Source organism: Dioscorea cayenensis, chromosome 14, assembly GCF_009730915.1.
Source record: "Dioscorea cayenensis subsp. rotundata cultivar TDr96_F1 chromosome 14, TDr96_F1_v2_PseudoChromosome.rev07_lg8_w22 25.fasta, whole genome shotgun sequence".
NCBI classification, from domain to species: domain Eukaryota; kingdom Viridiplantae; phylum Streptophyta; class Magnoliopsida; order Dioscoreales; family Dioscoreaceae; genus Dioscorea; species Dioscorea cayenensis.
In genome coordinates this window covers 20,567,071-20,587,128 of record NC_052484.1, presented here as the reverse complement: position 1 = coordinate 20,587,128, position 20,058 = coordinate 20,567,071, and the positions used below count along the sequence as shown (strand labels likewise).

Below are 20,058 nucleotides of genomic sequence, written 5' to 3'. Positions count from 1 at the left end.
TTTGAGTTCACGAATTAAAATTTTACAGAAGAAATGGATGGCACAACAAGATGAAGGTTTTCAAACAGTTGATTCTGGGCTACAAAATATATACAATGTAGTCAACCCACATCATTGGTATGTTTGATTCCCTTTGTAACAAACGCTGGTGTTGTAACGGTGCTTGAGCATTTGACTTGGTGTGGATTAACATCTATAGCATTAGCCTGACCTGAAATTTCTTGGGATTCCTGGGACTGCAGAGGGCTTAGACAGATCTTCACTCATTGGTTATGCTTTAATGGACCTGGAGAAAGGTCACAATCAGACTGAAACTACTACTGTTATTCGCCACATATTGTACAAGCATTAGTCGGTTTCATCAGAGGAGGATGCAGAGACCTCAGTTCCTACAGCATGGAATCTGGCTTCTTGGCTTTCATCCTCATCACTGTCATCGTCTTCGTTGCTTGAATGGGAATGTGCTGCCGGATCATTAACCGTCAAATCTTGCTTGTGCCTCTTCCTGTCTTTTGAACTTCGACTGTGTAGTTCCAGGTGTCTGCGTTTCCGGGCTTTCCTCTTGCCCTTTGGGAAATCTTCTCGATGTGAATCTCCATTCTTGTCGTCTTCCTCTTTCGTGTCCTTGTTTTTGGCATCTTCGCTCTCAGATTCTATGTATGATGTGTCAGAATCAATCTTTCTCCTTTTCTTACTTGAATTTGTCTGAAACAGGTAACACAATCACCTTAAATTCATCAAAAATCAACTAATTGTGTCACAATGTATATAATAAATCAGGCAGAATGCTAGAACAGCCATTTTAAAAGAGGTGTATTACAAGGCAATTTAAGGGAGGCAATATAAAGGTCATACCAGACAATGTAATTAATCACACAACCGCTGGTCCAATAGGGATACCAACTCAACAAAAAGCAAAATTGTCCTTATCCGTTAGATATAGCATCATGTAGTCATCAAATTTTTTCCAAGGTGATCTTAAGTTCATACAAGGGGAGAAAATCAAATTGATCACCTTTGATATACAAATTTAGGTGGCAACCAAAATCCAGTAGATTCTACCATATGTTCCCAATCCCATTCTCCAATTTTTTCAGACCAATGGCCTTGCATCTAAACTATCAGTCCGCATTATTTCAATCAACTCAAATTTCTTACCTACTCATGCCTGACATACAAAACAAAAGAGTTCCATTCACAAGTAACACCAATTACAGAAAAACCATGTAAACATATGGACCACACTCACCCTGATAACTTTATGCCATTTTTTTTCATAAATATATTAACAAGGAAAAAAGGTGCTTTTTGCGCAAGGTAAAGAATAATACCATCAAAATGTTAAAAGACACCCAAATATAAATTTCATGAGGAGAAAGAAGCCTACCAGAAATCAAATAGTACTCCGAATAGATAGAACTATAGAAGTTTGGGGGCTTGATAAGTAAAATACCTTGGGACCCCGATCAATGAGATGTGACCATTCATTCCTGTTCCTCAGACAGTCCAAGACAGCTTGTGAATGGCTTGAATATGCATATCGTTCGCCATTTGGCTTCCTCAAGCTATGCCAATGCTGCAATAAGACAAAACAACGATAAAACATTATAAACCAGTAAAATGTAAAACCAACCAAACAATTAGTGGCTTATTAGATAGGAAACAATGATATTTTACCGGATGAACAGCATCACATAGCTCTTCATATGATGTGCACCTACCCTTCTTCATAATCTCATCAACCAAACCTGTGGACAAAAGAAGAAAAATTGTAAGACCAAATAGAGTCAGATTTATAAGAATCAAAGTAAACCATGCAAACCTGGCAGAGTGCGAGCAGAAACACCATCGTCATCAGAAATATCCTTGGTCAAACTTCTTGTGGCTAAAACATTTTGTCCATTTACATCTAAGGATGAAGAATGGGTACTGTTTGACCCTGCAGTGGAAGCAATGGGAGTATTCTTCCTCCCAGATGTAGCACTATCAGGAGACCTACTCCATGCATCATTCTTGAAAGAGCCAACTGTCATAAGGGAAGAGTCCAGATGTTTTTTATCAGGAGACAGTGGGTACCTGCCCAGCCTTTTGGTGTCACCACTTAACTCCCGAGAATTGCGAGAACCATCTCTGGATGGATCTTCCTTGTTCTTCCTTCTAGGAACCTAAAGAACAAATTAAACTGCAGTTAAACAACCCTGTAGTCTACCATGATTAGCATAACCTAGTAATATAACCAAAGGAAAGAAAGGAAATTAATGCTGCCAATATATGCCAAAGGATTTAATAAGAAAGGAGAAAAATCTCACCACAACATGATCTTTTCCTCCAGAGAAGGAAGACCGCTTTGATAGCATACTTGTGCCAGTTGGAGAGGTCAACTGCATACCAGTTGCTTGACGCACTCGGGGCACCCTAGGAACTCTAGGAGAGCTGTTTAGTTGTTGATGTAGCAATAGTGCTAGCTGTGAAAGAAGAGAGACATGCACTATGTAAGAATCAGAAGTTCAATAGTAACAAAAGATAATACAAATTTACTCACCTCTTCATCACTCAGTCCTGCATTTAGAGTATTAACTGAGGTTGGCAGCCGCATACCAATTGAATTATTGAAAATCTTTGATGATGGTTGAGAAAACGGTTGATTGTTCTTTTCATTTTTTTGGCATGTTGAAGATTTCACTTTGATTTGAACCGAAGATGCACCTTGAGTATTCACCTCACTCAATATTCCCATATTCTCTCTGATGGAAGCTCTAGAAGATGAACCTGCATGCTTTTCTTTTGGATCTGATAAATCATGCTTAGAAGCAGAAGCGTAAGAGATTTTGCTTGGCTGTGATAATATGGATTCAGAATATGTGGAAACTCTAGAATTGTCCTTTGTTGGATGCTTTGAAATCACTTGTGTACTTTCTTCTGGTGATACTCCAATAGTCACATCTTCTTTCTTGCCCACAGAAGATGTGTTTACCTTCACTCGATGTGGTTTGGATGAGTGAACAGCCTTCATAGTTGTCAAGGATGCTGCAATACCTGGTGACTCAGACTTTCCCGAATCAGGCTTTCCCAAAACTGATCTAGAGCTGACTAGTGCAGATGAAGGAATTTTTCCCAGACCTTTATGACCACTGCTAGCCGGTTGACCAGTGTATGGCCCTGCTGATTTGGGGGAATCATAAGCAATGGAGTCATGTTTTTCTTCTAAAGAACTAGTGGGTCCTGCTGAGTCACCTCTTGAGGTACCCTGTATTGGTGAAACTATCCTGCCACCGTTATCCAATTCACAAGCATCGCAAGTAGAATGACTGATGTCTGGGTCTCCTGATTTCAGGGACTCTAGGGCATTTACTGAGTCAAGCTTCCCTCCAGTGGAACCTTCAGGGGCTACCACTAACCCTGCTGATTCATCCACTACCTGTTCATGTTGTTTACACTCACTAGATTTAGAAACCATCCTGTATGTTTTCTCATCAGAACCTACACAACTTAAACTCACCTCTCCATGTGATCTGTGTTCATCAGGTTGCAAACAGCTAATGGGTTCATGCTGCTGAGGATTCTCAGTTGAGCAGCACATGGAACTGTGTGGCTTCCACGGCACCTGATGCGCATCAGCCAATATGCCATTTGTTGTAGGATGTGATTGAAATTCTGCATTTTCTGTGATTTGCTCACCACCGAATTCACTTTTCACTTCAATTTCATACATTTTAGAACTGAGTAAAATTGTACCATTTGCATCTGGAGGCCTTGTAGAATCGATTATTCCCAGATGAGTGTTCTGTGGAATAGTATCAACATGGTTTGAGTTCTCAGAGCCTGTCACAACACCTTCATGATGATCCCCATCATTTGGTTGTTTTAAGCCATGTACAACATTGCTGACATCCTAATAGCAATGAGACAGGAACAAACATTGATTAAGAAAGTTTTACAAGTCACAACAACTCTCTATTTCAAAAATCGTCAAAGACCATGATGAACAAATTGACAAAAAGGTAGAAAGAAACTCTAATTAACAACTAAACAATTAAGCATGCCCTGCTGAAAAATCAAGAGATAGAACTTTTAGAGGTGGAACTCAAGTGCTCCACAAACAGAGGGTCTTTTTTTAAAAAACAGAACTTACAAATGCAATATTAGACACTAATGATGCTGCCGGAGTTGCGTTTGGAGAGCTTTCTGATCATTGAAGAGCTAAATTAAAGGAATAACTTCAGCTTATTTTCAAGCATAAAACAGTTTTAACTTCAAAAAAGCTAAAATTTGTAGATTTCTTATAGAGACAGAAAACTAAAATCCTTGAATAAACCTTAACTTTATAGTCCCTCTTCAAATAAAGTCTATTTCCAACAACCATTCTCCAAACTCTAAAATTTATAAACTTCCAAGAACAAATCGAGAATAAAAAAATAATTTAATAATTTTTTTTCAAGAAGATAAGAATCAAATTTTAAAATATCCTATATCATTATAATTTTTAAGTTAATCATATTAGTTTTCGATAAGAACTTTAAAAACAGTTTTTTTTTCTTAACTTAAAGTTCTCTAGTTAGTTTTTCATATCATTAAATTTTATACAGATTTTAAAAGAGTTTTTTATATAACATTATTAAATTACATAATTACTCAAATAGAGCTCCTCTCAAACTATTTATTGAACTAACATGATACTACTTTCACTCATCCACCACCTCATCATTGGTGACGTCAACCTTTCTTGGTTCTCTTCGCCTAATGTATGTTAGTCCATACTACCCCCACTTTTATATTCCTCGTTACTAAAAAAAGCTTCACCTCTGACTTCAAGTAAACATTCATCAAATAGGGAGACGTTAGAGATAAGAGAGAACCCACAAACTTTTTGAATCAATTTAATTTCAAAGTAGTATACAATCAAGTAACTCCGAAGCATTAATAATTCACTTAGGCATTACCGTAGGATGAAATCATTTGTTTAAAATTGAAAACATGTAAAATATTTTATATTATTGCTGATAAAAAAGATTATGATAATCAAATACTGAAACACTTGATGAAAATTATAAAGATGAAAATGTTTTGAATATTAACTCATCTAAATCTCAATAGATTTTCTTCAAATCAATACTAGGTTAAAGTTGCAAATATATAAATTTATAGGACATGGACAAAACATTAAAAAAAAAAAAAAATGAACATGAAGTGTGAAAGGAAGTGGGAGAATAACATTTAAAAAATCAAAATAACATTATAAAAAAATGAGTTTTAGAAACAAACATAAACATGATTGCTTGGGTCACGTGAGTTAATGTACATTAGGCAAAAAAAGCAACACAAAGTCTAGGACTATATTGGTTATGTAAAGCTATGATGTTAGTTTAATAAATACTTCAGGAGGAGAGCTATTTTAATAATTATTTAATTATATAATGTTATCTTAATAATGTCTCAAAAATAAATATTATATATACTATACTATATAGTAATTTACACCCAAAAAAAAAACTTAATATGAGACCTCTTCTATATAATTATATAAACTAACTGAACAACAAAATTAACTTTAAAGAAGTTCTATTTGATGATAGCTCTACTTCTTGAAAGCAACGTTTTACAAAATGCTACAACAAAAGCTCAAAGTGTCCATTACTTTAAAATTAGTGTTTATAGAGGGAAGTGATTAGATGATTTATTGGTCACAATATTAGCAAAAAATAAAAACGAAAAAATTTCTACTGAATTCAAAAAAACTTCAATTGAGCAGGAAAGAAGAATGGTCAAAGATGAACTAACACCCCAAATGCGCAAATACAGACAGGCACTATAATTCCAGTAGAAATAAACAAGGAAAAAAGGCCGTAGAAAAATAATACACGGCTTGAGTTATGAAAACAGAGAAGATGGTGTTATGAATTAATAATGGAAATTACAAAATGTTTCCTAAATGATCTGCAAGGATGTGTATGGTTTAAGAACTTATCAATCACAATGAATGGTAAAATTCTACTAGACAAGCATATACTACACAGCCACAATTTTGTTTCCATCAAAAACATTACACCCAAGTTGTTACAGTATCCCTACCTTCAAGGAACAAGGTTCACATTAAGGTTGAACCATTCACCAAATCTTATATTTCCTTTCCACTGGTAATTTCAAGGATGCAGGAAAGGTTTACTTATCAAATTGACATTTCTGCTGTGAGAGAGCTCACTTGAGTAACTAAACTCCTCTTTTGTTTTCTTTTCCCGATTTAGATTCTTATAACCCAAGACAATTTAACCTAGTCACTGCAACTAAGATCAGACAATAATAATAACCACCAAAAAAAGAAAAGAAAGGAAAAGCAGAAGGGAATGACACAGAAAATTTGCTATCAAGAATCATCAAAACAACGTGGCCTATGAGCTGTACATAATCAACTAAATTTCGTAGCTCAAAACCAAGCAATACACCAAAATTTGGTGCTCAAACTGATACGAAACAGGAACATGAAGTGAAAAACAAGTAAAATTTACATCAGAAAATTTACCTCTTCTTTAACCAAAACCTTGACAGGCTCATTTCCCTGACCTCCAGCTGCAATGAAAGCATCATCATCAGTAGCATTCTCGGTTTTTACAATATCCAACTGTTCAGCTCTTCCAACCTTTACAGGTGCTTCCGAGTTATTCTGCTTCAATCCTTGATCAGAAAAACTTCCCCTTTGGGCGTTAACAACTATAGTGTTACCAGATTTTGTGCTGACTTTATCCTCCTCTACCAGGTGATCACCGGAATTTAATTCTGAAAGGCCTTTCTTTGTATCCACCATCTTCTGATCTTCAAGATTAGACTCTGCAACCTGAAGACTGCCGTCCTCAAACATGTCAGATTTGTTGACACGACCAACTGAACCTGATAAAAATTCATCAATAAATCCATTTATTCAAAGAAAAGAAAAACAAAATCTAATCTATCCAATCAACTTTTTCGTAGATCAATCCCTAACCTCTCTTGTTGTTAGCCTCCATGGCCTTATAAGCTATGCTCCTGGCCTTTTTCTTCGAGCTCCGGTCCTTTCCTTCACCCTGGTCCTCCTTCTTTCGCTTGCCAGAATGGCCTCCAACTACCCGAAACCGGTTATTTCTTTCCTTCTTACCACTGCTCTGGGAGCGGCTGCCGCCGCCCAAAGGCCTAACACCCTCACGCTTCCTCACTCCTTCTGATGACCTCCAATCGAAATTTCTCGCGCTGGGTACGCGAGGAAGAATCTCCTTCGACAACGAGAACAGTACGCCAGCACCACGGTTCGCAGGATTCTCATCCTCTTCCTCCTCGTCCCCCTCCTTTTCATCCCAGCAAGGAAACTCCTTATACTGGAAATTAAACTTCTTAGGCACATACCCGGTGCACTTCCACAACTCGGAGGTGAAAACAGACGAGAGACCGCGAAAGAGAGCCGGATCCCCACCGGGAACCCCTTGCACATGGACCCGATCTTCGAGGGGGGTTTCCGCCCAGAGGCGGACGGGGCGCCGCGGAGGAGAAGGATTCGGAAAGCAGGAGTAACCAGCCTTGGTGGGGAGCTCAGCAAGGAGGCGGGCGACCTCCGTCTCTTCGGCATCGCCTCCAATAGCATGAGCAGAGGAAGAAGATGGAGCAGTGCACTTATGGCAGGCGAAAGAGGAATCCCCCTTGGAGAATCGGGAACAACGCGTGTGCACCCAGACGCCGCACTCGTCGCAGCTCACCATCTCCTCGCCATCATCATAGGTGACGCCGCAGGAGCAATCCACGGTCCAGGAACCGTCGCCCCAGTCATCAGGCGGGTCCGCCGTCGGTAGGGGATGAGACCGGCCCTTCATCAGAGCAAGGAAGGCCTCGGCTTCGTGAAATTGGGGGGATGAGAGGGATGGAAGACGATGGATTTGGGATCGAAGAGAGAGGGAAGAGCGGTGCGCTCTCGCGGGGGTTGCGATCTCTATCCACGCCACGCGGGGAGGTTTGGCTTCTCGCACACGGAGGAGCGGGATCGGAGGGAAGATGCGATTTAGTTAAGGATGGTCTTTGCGTCCGGCCGAGCCCCGTGAACCGGTTTATTTCGCCCGGTTCAACCCAACTTCTTGGGTTAGCCTGAACCGGCCCTGGTTTGGTTTGGTTTAGTTTTTAAAAATTTCGTTTTTTTTTTTTTTTATATATTGTTTGACTTTAATTTAATCAATATAATGTTTTGTGTTCATGCATTATTATTGAATATTGAGATGATGTATGTATAATTTTGAGTTTTTCACTGGATTATGAAAAAGGAAATCTTGTAAATATAAAATCAGACTTGAAAATATAATCTTGATTTGATAAAGGTTGTAATAAAAATATTTTATGAATGAATTTATTGGTAGCATTTTTATTGATTTTTTTTAAATAACTTATTATTATTATTATTATTATTATTATTATTTTACTGTTTGATCAAATGTAGAGAGAGATAGTTTAATGTTTTGTGTATATGCATATAATGACATGCATAGATTTATGTTTAGAATATTTCTATCTGTTATGTATCTTTCGTGTATATTACGGTTTTTTTGTTCTTTTATTTTTTTTCTTGTTTTTCGGCCTATCGATTTTTCAAAAGAATGTGTTATGAGTTTTACAACAAAAATATAGACTTTCTTTTAATAAATGTTCTTTTCATACATACGAAATTTGAATTCAAAACTACAACAATCTCTTTTTATTTCTTCTTAATTATTTTTTTATTAGCTTTTTATTTTTATAAGCACTAAATTGTTCTATGAATCGAGGTGATATTGAAATATAAACATCTTTAACGACCATCTTTATTAATACTTAAACGAAATATAAAAATAAATTACATAAGAATTCAATTGAAATGAAACAAGTCAATACAATATATCACGTAAAGTTTAAATCAACTTTGAAAAACAATAATAGTATTGACTTGGCACATTATTAAAAAAAATAAAATTATATGTTTATTATCAAATGATTAAAATTTTTAATATTAATTATAAATCACACTTTAAATTTTAATTTATTACGGTCAACAATAATCAAGGCAAAAGGTTTGATCCAACTTTAAACAAAAAAGAAATTTAATTTATCAAAACCAAATCAATTAATATTCCACTCCCATATCCAAAAACACAAACATTTGAGATTTTTTAGTTATTAATATTAAAAATAATTATTTTTCACATATTCATTTACTTATATTAAATATGAACTAACTCAACATTATTTCCGGGGAAAATTTATTTTAATATTTATTTTATAAAATTACCGAACATTTGTAATAGAAGATAAAAAAATGGAATAAAGAGAGAGAGAGAGAGAGAGAGAGAGAGAGAGGAGAGGAAACGGACAATCCGATGACCTCCGCCTCCTTCCTCTCCTCCAACGAAGCCAACGAATGCCCTAGTTGATCTTCTCTTCATCTCTATCCTCTTCTCCATTTGATCTACCTCGCGATCCATGGTGGACGCCTTGTTGGCTTAGAGATTCACAGTCTGCTCATTTGGCTCATCGATTGTAATTCTGAGAAGAAGGGTAGGGATCATGGCCGTGATTGAGACCGCTGGAGGTGCCGATCTGGGGAGTCGGGAGCTGGATGGGAGTATGGAACCGGCGATGAAGAATGGAGTCGCCGATCAGGGATCCGGAGAGGGTTTTAAGAGGGATATGAGGGATCTAGAGGAGTTGCTCTCGAAGCTGAATCCGATGGCGGAGGAATTTGTGCCACCGTCCCTTGCGAACAACCAGCAAGTCGGTGGTGGTCGGCCTTATTCCACTGGTTTCGGATCCCCCGATGGTGTTGGGAATGGCATCGCCAATGGTGGTCGGAGGGTGAGATGTCTTTTTCTTTATTTTCTTCTGTTTTTTCTTCACTTGACGTGAAGAAGAGATTTTTATTATATATATATATATATATATATATATATATATTGTTGTGTTATTGTTGTTCTTCTAATTTGCCGATCATGTTCTTGTTTGCTGGGATTTTGGTTTGTTTAGAAGAAGAATGGATATGGACAAGGGAAGCGGCGGATGAATAATAGGACAAGCATGGCGCAGAAAGAAGAAGTTATCAGGAGGACTGTCTATGTTTCTGAGATCGATCACCAGGTGAATGCTTACCAATTTGATGCATTTTGATTTTGTAATTGTTATGATGTACGATCAATTTCTTTGATTGGTTAGTAGAACTTTGACTTTCACGGTAATTTACTCCCTCTGATCATTTTTAATTTGTTTTTTTTATTGGTTCATTTAAAAAATTTATGAATTATATTTAATGTAATTCTACAACTTCCATTGTTCTATATTCAAGTATACATTTTTATTAAATTATATTTTAAATAAAAATAATCATGAAAAAACGATATAATTTTTTATAAATTTTAGATTATCAATTAATTTTAATCTATTTTCTTAATTTAAGTGAATTAGTTATAATGAATAAGTAAAAAAGACTGAAGGATAAATTTTTTCATTGTTTGTCTTGCATTTGATGTTTATAGTTGATAGTCTGTGGATAGTTGGGTCTGCATAGTGCTCAAAACTGAGAGTGCTATAAGTAATATGTAATTGGAACATGAGACCTCAAGCCATCAGTCTGAGAAAGTGAACTCAGCCCCTGGTTGAACAATATTTATTTACAAAATTTAAGAGAAAGGATTTGTTAATTTCACTTCATCCTTGTGAATACTCACCTAGATAGTTAGGGGGTGAAAAAACATGACAGTAAAGTCAAAAAAAAAAAGGGAAAGGGAAAGGGGGGAAGGGGACATAAGGGCAAAGAGGAAAGGTGGACATATTTCATTCATTTATCATAAACCTCTACTTTTTGTTTATCCTCTTAAATGTTGTGTGTAAACTCTAGTTATTCTTTGATACTTAAATTTGAAATTGCCCATGTAGGTAAACCGAAAAGACTATTGTGTTCCCTATTTTTACTATTTCTCATTCTTGTTTATTTTTGACATTATACTTTCATGGTTCTCGTACTAATTAGAAGATTTATGACTTATGAATATTATGACGCCTTCATCATTAATTAGTTAATTACATAATTATTCTTGCGTGAGCACGTCCGTGTCTGTGTTTTTTTTTTAAATTATTTTTTTAGTTTTATTTTTATTTTTTTAGGATAATTTATCCTTTTAGATAGAGTTGTTAGGATAAATTATCCTTTTTAGATAGATCTTCAATTCCTTGAATGGATCGAGAAAACTCAGCAAGCTAAACCAAGGATTTTTAATTTTGTTAATTTGTTACCTCACATTGGACATTCGGCATTACAGAAACATTAAGGATTTTTTAAGTCTTCATTATTTACTTGTCATCATTTAATATGTATTTATATATTTTTTGGCGAGACCATAATGGATTTTTTTTTTAAAAAAAAAGTATGATCATTTTGAACTTGTGATATTGGGGAACTTCGTTTTTGTTTTTTATTCTAGTCTTTCAATTTCAAGGTGCAGTGAAGATCATCGCAGACACGTAAAGGAATATTTAACCATCAATGTGCTTCAATGTGCTTTAAGATATTAAGTTGTATTACGATGGTTTATGAATAAAAGCGATGTTAGCAAGTGATGGCAAATGTGCAAAAGATAATAACAATGTTGACTAATCTATCTCTCGTCCTTCGAGTCAAACATCTTCAACATGGCAAAGAATTACTGAAACACGCTTTTTAGAGACACGGACAGCGATATGTCAACTTCATTAGGATCTCTGGAGTGTAGAAAAGAATATGTTAATCAAATAATCATGTAATGTTAGTGTAGTGTGACAGTGATACTAGGTTGATTCATGTGAAATTTGTTTGATTTCTTTAGATGAAAATCATCGTGATCTTATCCATGTGGTGTTTTGATAAAGAAGACAACAATGTGTCCCACATCATTGACTTCAAAAGGAAGAAGTCATAGAATCTTGAAGTTTTGGTGATGTATGGATAATTTTGGACCGGCGCATGATGGAAGGGATGATAATTTTAGAAGCAACATAAAGACAACTTTCGTGAGGGTGTGATTGAACTTTGATCTGGGCCCACCTCTAAGTTGTGGAAGTGATGAGAAGGAAACTAAAACGGGGATGAATATATCTACACATAAATGGTTTGTGGTTTTCTTTATTATCAATACCCTTTTTCTTCTTGTTCTTCTATCCATCACTTCTTTTATTTATTTATTTATTTGGCTCTGCTGTTTGTTCTGATGTGGAGTCAAAAGGTTTTCTGCCCATTGCATTTGCTCCTTTTAAACTTGTCCACTTCAAGTGGTGGGCATAGTTCCTTCACAACTCAATCAAGAAATCATGAAAGAAGCATGCAAAATTGTTCTGTTATTGACTGCATGATAGAGATTCTTACCATTTTTTTCTTTATCATATTCAGTTTTGGAAAGAATCTTATCTTTCTCGTGACTTGTATAACTCAATATAAATTTGTTTTGCAATGCAGGTCACGGAGGAACAGCTTGCAGCTCTCTTCATTAACTGTGGAAATGTAAACTCCTCAAATCCTACATTCCCAATTCCCAGAGTTTTTGTTTGAAACTTGGTTCTTCGGAAATTCATTCAATTTTTAATGCTGAAGGTTGTTGACTGTCGTATTTGTGGTGATCCAAATTCTGTTCTGCGTTTTGCTTTTATAGAATTTACAGATGAGGGTAATTTTCTTGTGCCATCACAATCGTTTTTATGCTGTGTGTAAACTTTTTGCATTGATTAAATCACGTCTCTTTTTGTTCTTAATGATCAATGCAACTTCAGAGGGTGCAAGGGTTGCTCTAAGTCTTCAAGGAACAATGCTCGGTTACTACCCTGTACGTGTGCTTCCTTCAAAGACTGCAATAGCACCTGTGAACCCGACATTTTTGCCCAAGGTATGAGGATCTGAAACTGTTAGGCTGTATATTTGAATTTACTGAGGTAGAGTAGCATATTACTTTTTAATGGGCACTTAGAAAAAAAATTTTCTCGTGATATATTACACTTCTCATTGATAATATTTGTCCCTTGAATTTTAGTCCGAAGATGAGAGAGAGATGTGCACAAGAACTATCTATTGTACAAATATTGATAAGAAGGTATACTTTTTTTTTGTATACAACTTTCTATTGTGTCATATAATATATGCTGTGGCGTTGCTATTACCTTCCTTTGTTAATTTGTAGGTTTCTCAAACACATCTCAGAAACTTCTTTGAGACATTATGTGGAGAGGTTTGTTGTTTTCTGTCTTGCTATTGTTTAAAAGAGATAAAAAAAGTATTCAGGAATCAGGATTTTGATTTAGGTATCTATGAATTTAGCAATACATGGAGAAAACAAGATGATAACAATGTTTTTTTTTTATATATTATAGGTCTATCGGTTGAGGCTTCTGGGAGATTATCATCATTCTACCCGAATAGCGTTTGTTGAGTTTGCAATGGTTGGTAACTTAGTATACTTGGCTCTACACATTCATATCACTATTTTTAATTGGTTGTCGGTTTTAAATGTTAATCTTAACTTATCTTCTGCACACCATTCTTAGTGATTTAAGCTACTAGTTGCTTGTTTCATTTATATTGTCGATATTCTGTTTTACACCTTTACCTTGCATATTATTGAATAAGAGATGTCCAAAAATATAATGAAGGTAAATAAAATGTTCGAGTCTATCAGATGAAAGGTACGATGTTTTGCTTTGTAGAGGTGAAAGTCATATGAATAACAGGAGCAGAGATAAGTTTCTGCTTCTCCTTATACACTTTTGGTTTCAGTTTTGTGAGCAATATTGAGATGACCTATGAAGAGAAGTTATTGTGCTCGCAACACTACTTTAATGAGCTGAATACAGTTCCAAGCCAAAAGTTCAAGCTTGAGAACTGAACGTGTGGGTATGTTTGAGTTTCAAAAGAGCTTGGCTTAAGAATAAAATATTTGATTATAATGTTGGAACTTTTTTAAGGATAACCATGTTTTATTGCTGAGATGACCTATAGCTGATTGTATTGGAAGATTCTCAGTTCTCATTGGCTGTCATTATTTACTTGATTTTGGTTGTTTCACTTCTACATGCTTTATCCCCTCCAACACCAATAAGACCAACTTCAGGGCTGGAAACGATAATTTCCTAAGCAGTCAAACTTTCAGTCTCTGTTTTGTGAATTGATATAACTAAACTTGAATTCTATGCATAAATTGATCCATGATCTAGTCATTTCTTATGGCTTATGCCTAGAAAAGGTTTTTTTTGTTTAGACACAACATAGATAAAGCTGGGACCATGCTTAACGGCTAGACTTCATCCCTATATAATTGCTAAACCAGTTTGGATGAAGTTAGCTGGTGGGTCTCTATGATCTGATGGTCTCAATTGAGGAGTTTGACTTCTAGACAAAGTGTGTTGCCTGGCTTTAATGCATTTCTAGAATTAAAGGTGCTGGAGAAATTGTCATTTGTGAGGTTGGCCAAACTCAATTGCAATCTTTTTTCCGAGAAATTTATGTTGAAATGCTGAAAATATGATAAAGAAAATCAACTGTAACTTCTCATGAGAAGATGATTCCTTTGATTAGTAATAGTTAGAATTGCTAAACATGTTCTAGCTTTTCATGCTGCTTCGAAGCTGAAACTTAGGCAACTTCATCAAGCAAAATGGCTGCTTGATGCAGAGGCAACACCTTTTTGAATTTTATTTTACTATTGAGGAACTGCAATTGTGAAGTTACTAGCAGATGATCCATACATAATGAACTCAAGCTATTTAAAGATTCTCAGTGGGGCAATTTCTTTTCAAATATTGTATTTTCATTATTACACATAATATGAATGCAAGAAATTTCTGCTCTACACGTTCGTATCAGTATTATCAATTGTTTCATTCTCAGAAACTTCTTTTCAAATATTGTATTTTCATTATAACATGTCCTCTTGACTGCAAGAAATCCATTTCTATTATTTTAGATGTTCAAATTTTTGTTTTCACTAACGCATTTTAGTGATATGCTTCCTAATCTTCAGTCTTATCTTGCAGGCTGAGAGTGCTATTGCCGCTCTCAACTGCAGCGGAGTGGTTCTGGGATCCCTGCCCATAAGGTGTTTCTTTCTCATAGTCTTAATTATCTATCTACCTTATTATTGTTTTGAGTATATATATATATATATATATTTGTTTGTATACACAAACACATGCTAACTCAACCTAATGCCTGAAAAATTAATCAGGGTTAGCCCCTCAAAGACTCCTGTGCGCCCACGTTCACCCCGCCCACCCGTGCATTGAATCTTGCAGGTCCAGTGAGGCGACTAAATGGCACTAGTAATCATCATCGTAATATAGACAGACACATATATGCACATTAAGTTATATCTCTCGGTTTTATAAGTTAATCTCTTTTATTTTGCCTTTTGTACCTAGTTGAGTCTTAGTTTATCCAGAGGGAACAGATTCCTCTTTGTTTGCAAGTTGCAGGGTTGGTGGTTTTTTTAGTTTTCATTCTGGAGGCTTGAGCTTTTTTATCAAATATCAAATGTTAAAAAAAACATGGTTAATGTTATCAATCTTTTGAAAAGTTTATGTTTTTTTTTTATTTAATTTACAAATGACATCACCATTTTTAACAGTAAACGGTATTAAATGCCAATAAAACTCTCTGTTCTTATGATGGAGTTGGCCATGAGGGAGGGATGGATGGATAGCTGGCCATGAGTCATGACAGAGTAGTCACATGTTGGTTTCCTGACGGAACTCTTTGATTTGTTTGACTGTTTGTCTGGTAGACTGAGCAGTGTCAGCAAATCAAGCTTTGGCGCAGCCTGAGCCTGGACTTGGATCTCATCAAAACTGACAAATTCAACTGAACATCACTTTGCTTGTCTTTCCTCTTATGATTTTCTGGTTCCAGTTCCACATCTTTCACAATAGATTCTACATTGAAATACAAAATAAATATGAGATGACAACAATAAGAAGCAAGTTTGTCCCTTGTAGCTTTGGATAGGTTCAGTTTTTAACGAGTCCCAAGTTCCAAGATCCAACACAGTTCAATTCGTTGGGCGGTGCCCATAGGTACGTTGGCATCTTTTACAAAGATCATAAGATCAAGAAGGACTAATGCATCTTCTTCTTCCCAAAGAGGCAATTACACATAACATGGCCAACATATATGTATAAATTATTTGAGGTTTTGAGATGACAGCCTAGCAAATATCAAAACCCTTCTTTCTCTCTCTCTTTATCATTTATCATGCTTTAGTTTAGAGAAGGCCACATAGCCACTTCCCTTTCTCTTCACTCGCCTCTGTTCATCTACACATTATCTATGGTTATGGCACCTCATAACAATGGCAATGGTGCACAAGAGGACACAACGTTCACTAAGATCTTTGTCGGTGGGCTTGCATGGGAGACACAGCGTGACACCGTGCGCCGATTCTTTTGCTCAGTTCGGTGAGATCCTTGAGGCTGTTGTCATCACCGATAAACACACCGGCCGTTCCAAAGGCTATGGCTTTGTACTCTCTCTCTCTCTCTTTATATATATATATATATGACACTCACTTTGATTCTCTTGCATGGTTATCTCTTGATCTTGTTATAATTAATGTTTTAGGTTACATTTAAGGACGCAGATGCAGCAACGAGGGCTTGCCATGATTCAACACCGGTGATTGATGGTCGGAGAGCTAACTGCAACCTCGCTTCGCTCGGCGCTATCCACCGCCCCACGGCCACCCGCTCCTCGTTATGGTACTATATATACTTAAATATACTTCACATCTTTTGTATTTTTAACCTCACTATCTCTCTTGTAATCACAGCAATGAGACGGTTATTGTCACCTACAACTCATCAACCAGCTCCATACTCCTATTACTATCCTGTTTACAGGTATTATATATATATATATATATATATATATACAGCATCATGGTATTGATTAAATGTTCGTCTCATTGGCTTTTCAGATACTCTGGAGGGTTTAACCCAGAGAGCATGTACCCAATGGTAAGCGTAATGCATATCCTAGCTAGTTCTTTGAGCTTGAATCTTGAAACAAATTGGCTGATGTGTATATATATATATATATGTATATGCATGCATGGGTACCAGTTTTCTCCCTACTATGGAATTTATCATCACAACATGTACAGCTACTGTCCCCAATATTATCATCATCTACAATATTATTATGGATATGGTTCATCAACATTCTCAGGTCAGACACTCTCTTCCAGTGATCTAACTGATTGGCTAGCATTGAAGACAGTGACTGTCTCTTGTTCTGTGTAGCAGGTGTCTGCTCTCCGGCGATGGCCGGTGCTGCATTGGAGCCATAACTATCATCTTACAAATCCATGCATGCATGCATGCATGCATGATATTCTTATACTTATGTTCTCTAGGTCCTTCTCTTGATTCATCCTCTAATTAATATATAATCCTAATTAGATCACCATTTATTTAATGCCATTGTTTTCATTGGAATAATACTTCACTTCATTTTGTTAACATTAACAGTTGGATTTGTGTGTATGTTCTTAAATATATATATATATATATATATATATTGTGGTTCATTGGAATGCATGGTTGGATCTAATAAAAGGGAACAAAGGGAGGGACATGGGCGTGCTAAGGATACAAGAATGTCTGAAGCCTGAAGGTTGCTTTAGGGATTGTAATGAAAGCTCTGGGTGGACAGAGAAGAAGCATGCATGAAACTTTTCTTACTTTGTTAGTAGGGTTGTGTAGGCTTTTTTGGCATGCCCCATGGGCTAGCTGACTGGCAAGTTTGACCCACAGGACGGACACCCAGAGTTGTTGAGTTTGGGACAAAGTTTAAATTCGTTAAATCTTATTAAATGATTCTTAGATGTCATCAATATTTATTATTTTCTTTTAAGAAAAAGTAATCCACAAGGTGTGTTGAAGAAATATATATATATATATATATGAAGTTCATACAAGTTTTTAGAGAGATATTTTTGGTCATGGATAAACTATTCTATCTATATATGCTATGGCATATGATTGATTAATTTTCTTTAAATCATGTGATTATATACATGCACACCTTTTTCTTTTTTTTTTATAAAAAGAAATGTGGATAAAAATAGCAAGTAAATGGAAAAAGCCCAAAAGGCTAAGATTTCATTCTTTATATATGATCATTAGATAAAAATTAAATGGAAATACAAACCTGATAAAACTCAAATTTTATTACACGTACAAGACTAAGCATTATAAGCATTCAACATTTTTACAACAATCAAAAACACGTACACACTATCACCATACATTCTCATCATCTCACAGTCTTCCAAAATACCCAAAAATCTAGACAGAGACAAAGGTTAAAAAAAGCAACCAAAAGGTTAGAGAACAACAAGGACAACCACACAAACACTCAATAATAATATATAATTCACACAAAAGCATCACTCCTTGCAATAAAAAAGAGAAGCAAAAGCCTGAAAATCCTAAGTGAATCACTAACAGCAGTGATAATAATAATCACTGTCCTAACACTATACAAGCCAGTTATGATCCTTTCCGGCTACTAGCCAAGCTCCACTGATCGGAGCTCGCCGCCGACGAGGTAGCCGGAGTAAGACCATGGCCACACTTAGCCACAGTCCTCATGCTCTCTATAAGTGCCTCAGTCCTTGAATCCTGAGCCAATATCTCACTCAACTTAGCAGGACTTATAACCAACTTAACTCTCCAAGCACTAGCACCATCTTCATAACCTCCATAGTTCCAAACTCCATGGTGGTCTGAAGAAGATGACACTCTATAAGGTGCCACCATTGATGGAAGACCTCCATGAGGGATGGTTAATGGCCTAAGAAAGTACTGTTCTCCAGGAGACAGCTCTTCATTATGCATGAGTGGTTTGGAGAAGAGGTCTTGGCTGTGATAGATTGCATGACCTGGGAAACCATTGGTGATGCACTCTGCTATCACTGGAGGGTGTAGCTCCATTACTCCTCCATTGAAGGTCACCACCTTTATCATCAATCCATCAACTTCTTCTAAACCAGTGAACACACAGTTACCCATCCTTCTTCTCTTTCACTCTCTTTCACTCTTAGGAATGGATAGCTAGAGGGAGGGAATATGGAGGGAAGTAAAGTTAGGGTTGTACGCGTATAAAGTTAAAAGGGTGGTGGAGGTGGTGGTGGTGGTCTATGGTGGGGGATCTCATGTGCATTAGTGTGTGAAGAAGCACCATAGAAAGAGAAAAGAAGTAGGGTGGTTAAAGGAAAAGGAAAGAAAGATATGAAGGAGAGAGTGATGAGATGAATAACTCATTGAATTTATTCATATAATGGCTTTGATTTATTTTTGGTACTATTTATATATTAATGGGTCACAACTGGAATCTGGCCTTGTGTTTTGGGTTCTAGCTAGATTGATTCCACTCAAGTTTGCATTAATGCTGCTTTTGAGTTTGGACTTGCAGCTGATGAAGTAGCAGAAGAAGAACTTGATATCTTATTTTATCTTGAATATTGGCTTTTTTTCTTAAGATATTAGTGAAGTATGTGGTTAGAAGCTAACGGTCATTTGATCTATTGGCATCGGGTCTTTTGTGTAGGGTATTTGTCTCGAGTGTCAAGTGTGGCTCTCCGAGTTTTATCTCCATCTCGCGAAAGGTGAGAGCACGGTTCGGTGGTGAGCGCGGCTCCCCTATGTGTTCATCTCTGGGTTCTGGTGCTTGTCGTATTTTTTAAAAAAAAAGTATGTGGCTAGAATGAAACAATGATATGATAAATAATTATGTTTTAAATGATTTTTTTTTAAATATAACTCTCAAAGAACACAAAATTATTATTATTATTATTATTATTATTATTATTACTTCATAAATACACTAATAATATTTTTTGAGGTGATGAAAATTTGAGATTCTTATATACACACGTCTTTAAATATTAATTTGTTATATTAACTGTACATGTACATTGTATATTTAATTTTTATAATTATAAACGTATATACAACTCGTAAGTATTCTTAAAAATTCAAATCAAATACTAAAATGAGAAGATTAAAAATATT

At 36.0% G+C, this 20,058-nt stretch overlaps 4 protein-coding genes across 8 annotated transcripts; 2 read left to right on the top strand and 2 right to left on the bottom strand.

The window, feature by feature from the left end:
* Positions 1-20: 20 nt before the first annotated feature.
* LOC120275283 lies at positions 21-8,011 on the bottom strand. 3 transcript variants are annotated; one of them, XM_039281816.1, is made up of 10 exons: positions 6,977-8,010; positions 6,518-6,882; positions 3,736-3,892; positions 3,500-3,654; positions 2,543-3,418; positions 2,310-2,465; positions 1,823-2,165; positions 1,678-1,748; positions 1,454-1,576; positions 21-705 (listed from the first exon to the last, which is right to left on the bottom strand). In XM_039281816.1, the coding sequence occupies exons 1-10, from the start codon at positions 7,830-7,832 to the stop codon at positions 349-351; spliced, it is 3,459 nt and encodes a 1,152-aa protein (XP_039137750.1). In that variant the 5' UTR covers positions 7,833-8,010; the 3' UTR covers positions 21-348. The 3 variants fall into 3 exon arrangements, with proteins under 3 accessions (XP_039137750.1, XP_039137748.1, XP_039137749.1); XM_039281814.1 differs by having other exon boundaries at positions 3,500-3,892; positions 6,977-8,011; XM_039281815.1 differs by having other exon boundaries at positions 3,500-3,892; positions 6,518-6,876; positions 6,977-8,011.
* Positions 8,012-9,318: 1,307 nt separating this feature from the next.
* Positions 9,319-15,455, top strand: LOC120275806 (polyadenylate-binding protein-interacting protein 11-like). The gene is made up of 10 exons (XM_039282513.1): positions 9,319-9,834; positions 10,003-10,113; positions 12,461-12,505; positions 12,596-12,668; positions 12,772-12,884; positions 13,029-13,088; positions 13,176-13,223; positions 13,366-13,434; positions 15,025-15,086; positions 15,216-15,455. The coding sequence occupies exons 1-10, from the start codon at positions 9,547-9,549 to the stop codon at positions 15,271-15,273; spliced, it is 927 nt and encodes a 308-aa protein (XP_039138447.1). The 5' UTR covers positions 9,319-9,546; the 3' UTR covers positions 15,274-15,455.
* Positions 15,456-15,477: 22 nt separating this feature from the next.
* LOC120275807 (probable RNA-binding protein ARP1) lies at positions 15,478-17,506 on the top strand. 3 transcript variants are annotated; one of them, XR_005541165.1, is made up of 6 exons: positions 15,478-16,505; positions 16,604-16,740; positions 16,812-16,881; positions 16,959-16,998; positions 17,104-17,209; positions 17,287-17,506. XR_005541165.1 is itself a non-coding variant. In XM_039282514.1 (5 exons), the coding sequence occupies exons 1-4, from the start codon at positions 16,335-16,337 to the stop codon at positions 16,974-16,976; spliced, it is 396 nt and encodes a 131-aa protein (XP_039138448.1). In that variant the 5' UTR covers positions 15,478-16,334; the 3' UTR covers positions 16,977-16,998; positions 17,104-17,506. The 3 variants fall into 3 exon arrangements, 1 of the variants encoding a protein (XP_039138448.1); XR_005541166.1 differs by having other exon boundaries at positions 17,284-17,506; XM_039282514.1 differs by having other exon boundaries at positions 17,104-17,506.
* An 849-nt stretch (positions 17,507-18,355) lies between these two features.
* Positions 18,356-19,290, bottom strand: LOC120275938. Its single transcript, XM_039282666.1, has one exon. It carries the CDS (start codon positions 19,054-19,056, stop codon positions 18,535-18,537), a length of 522 nt encoding a protein of 173 aa, XP_039138600.1. The 5' UTR covers positions 19,057-19,290; the 3' UTR covers positions 18,356-18,534.
* Between the last annotated feature and the right edge of the window lie 768 nt (positions 19,291-20,058).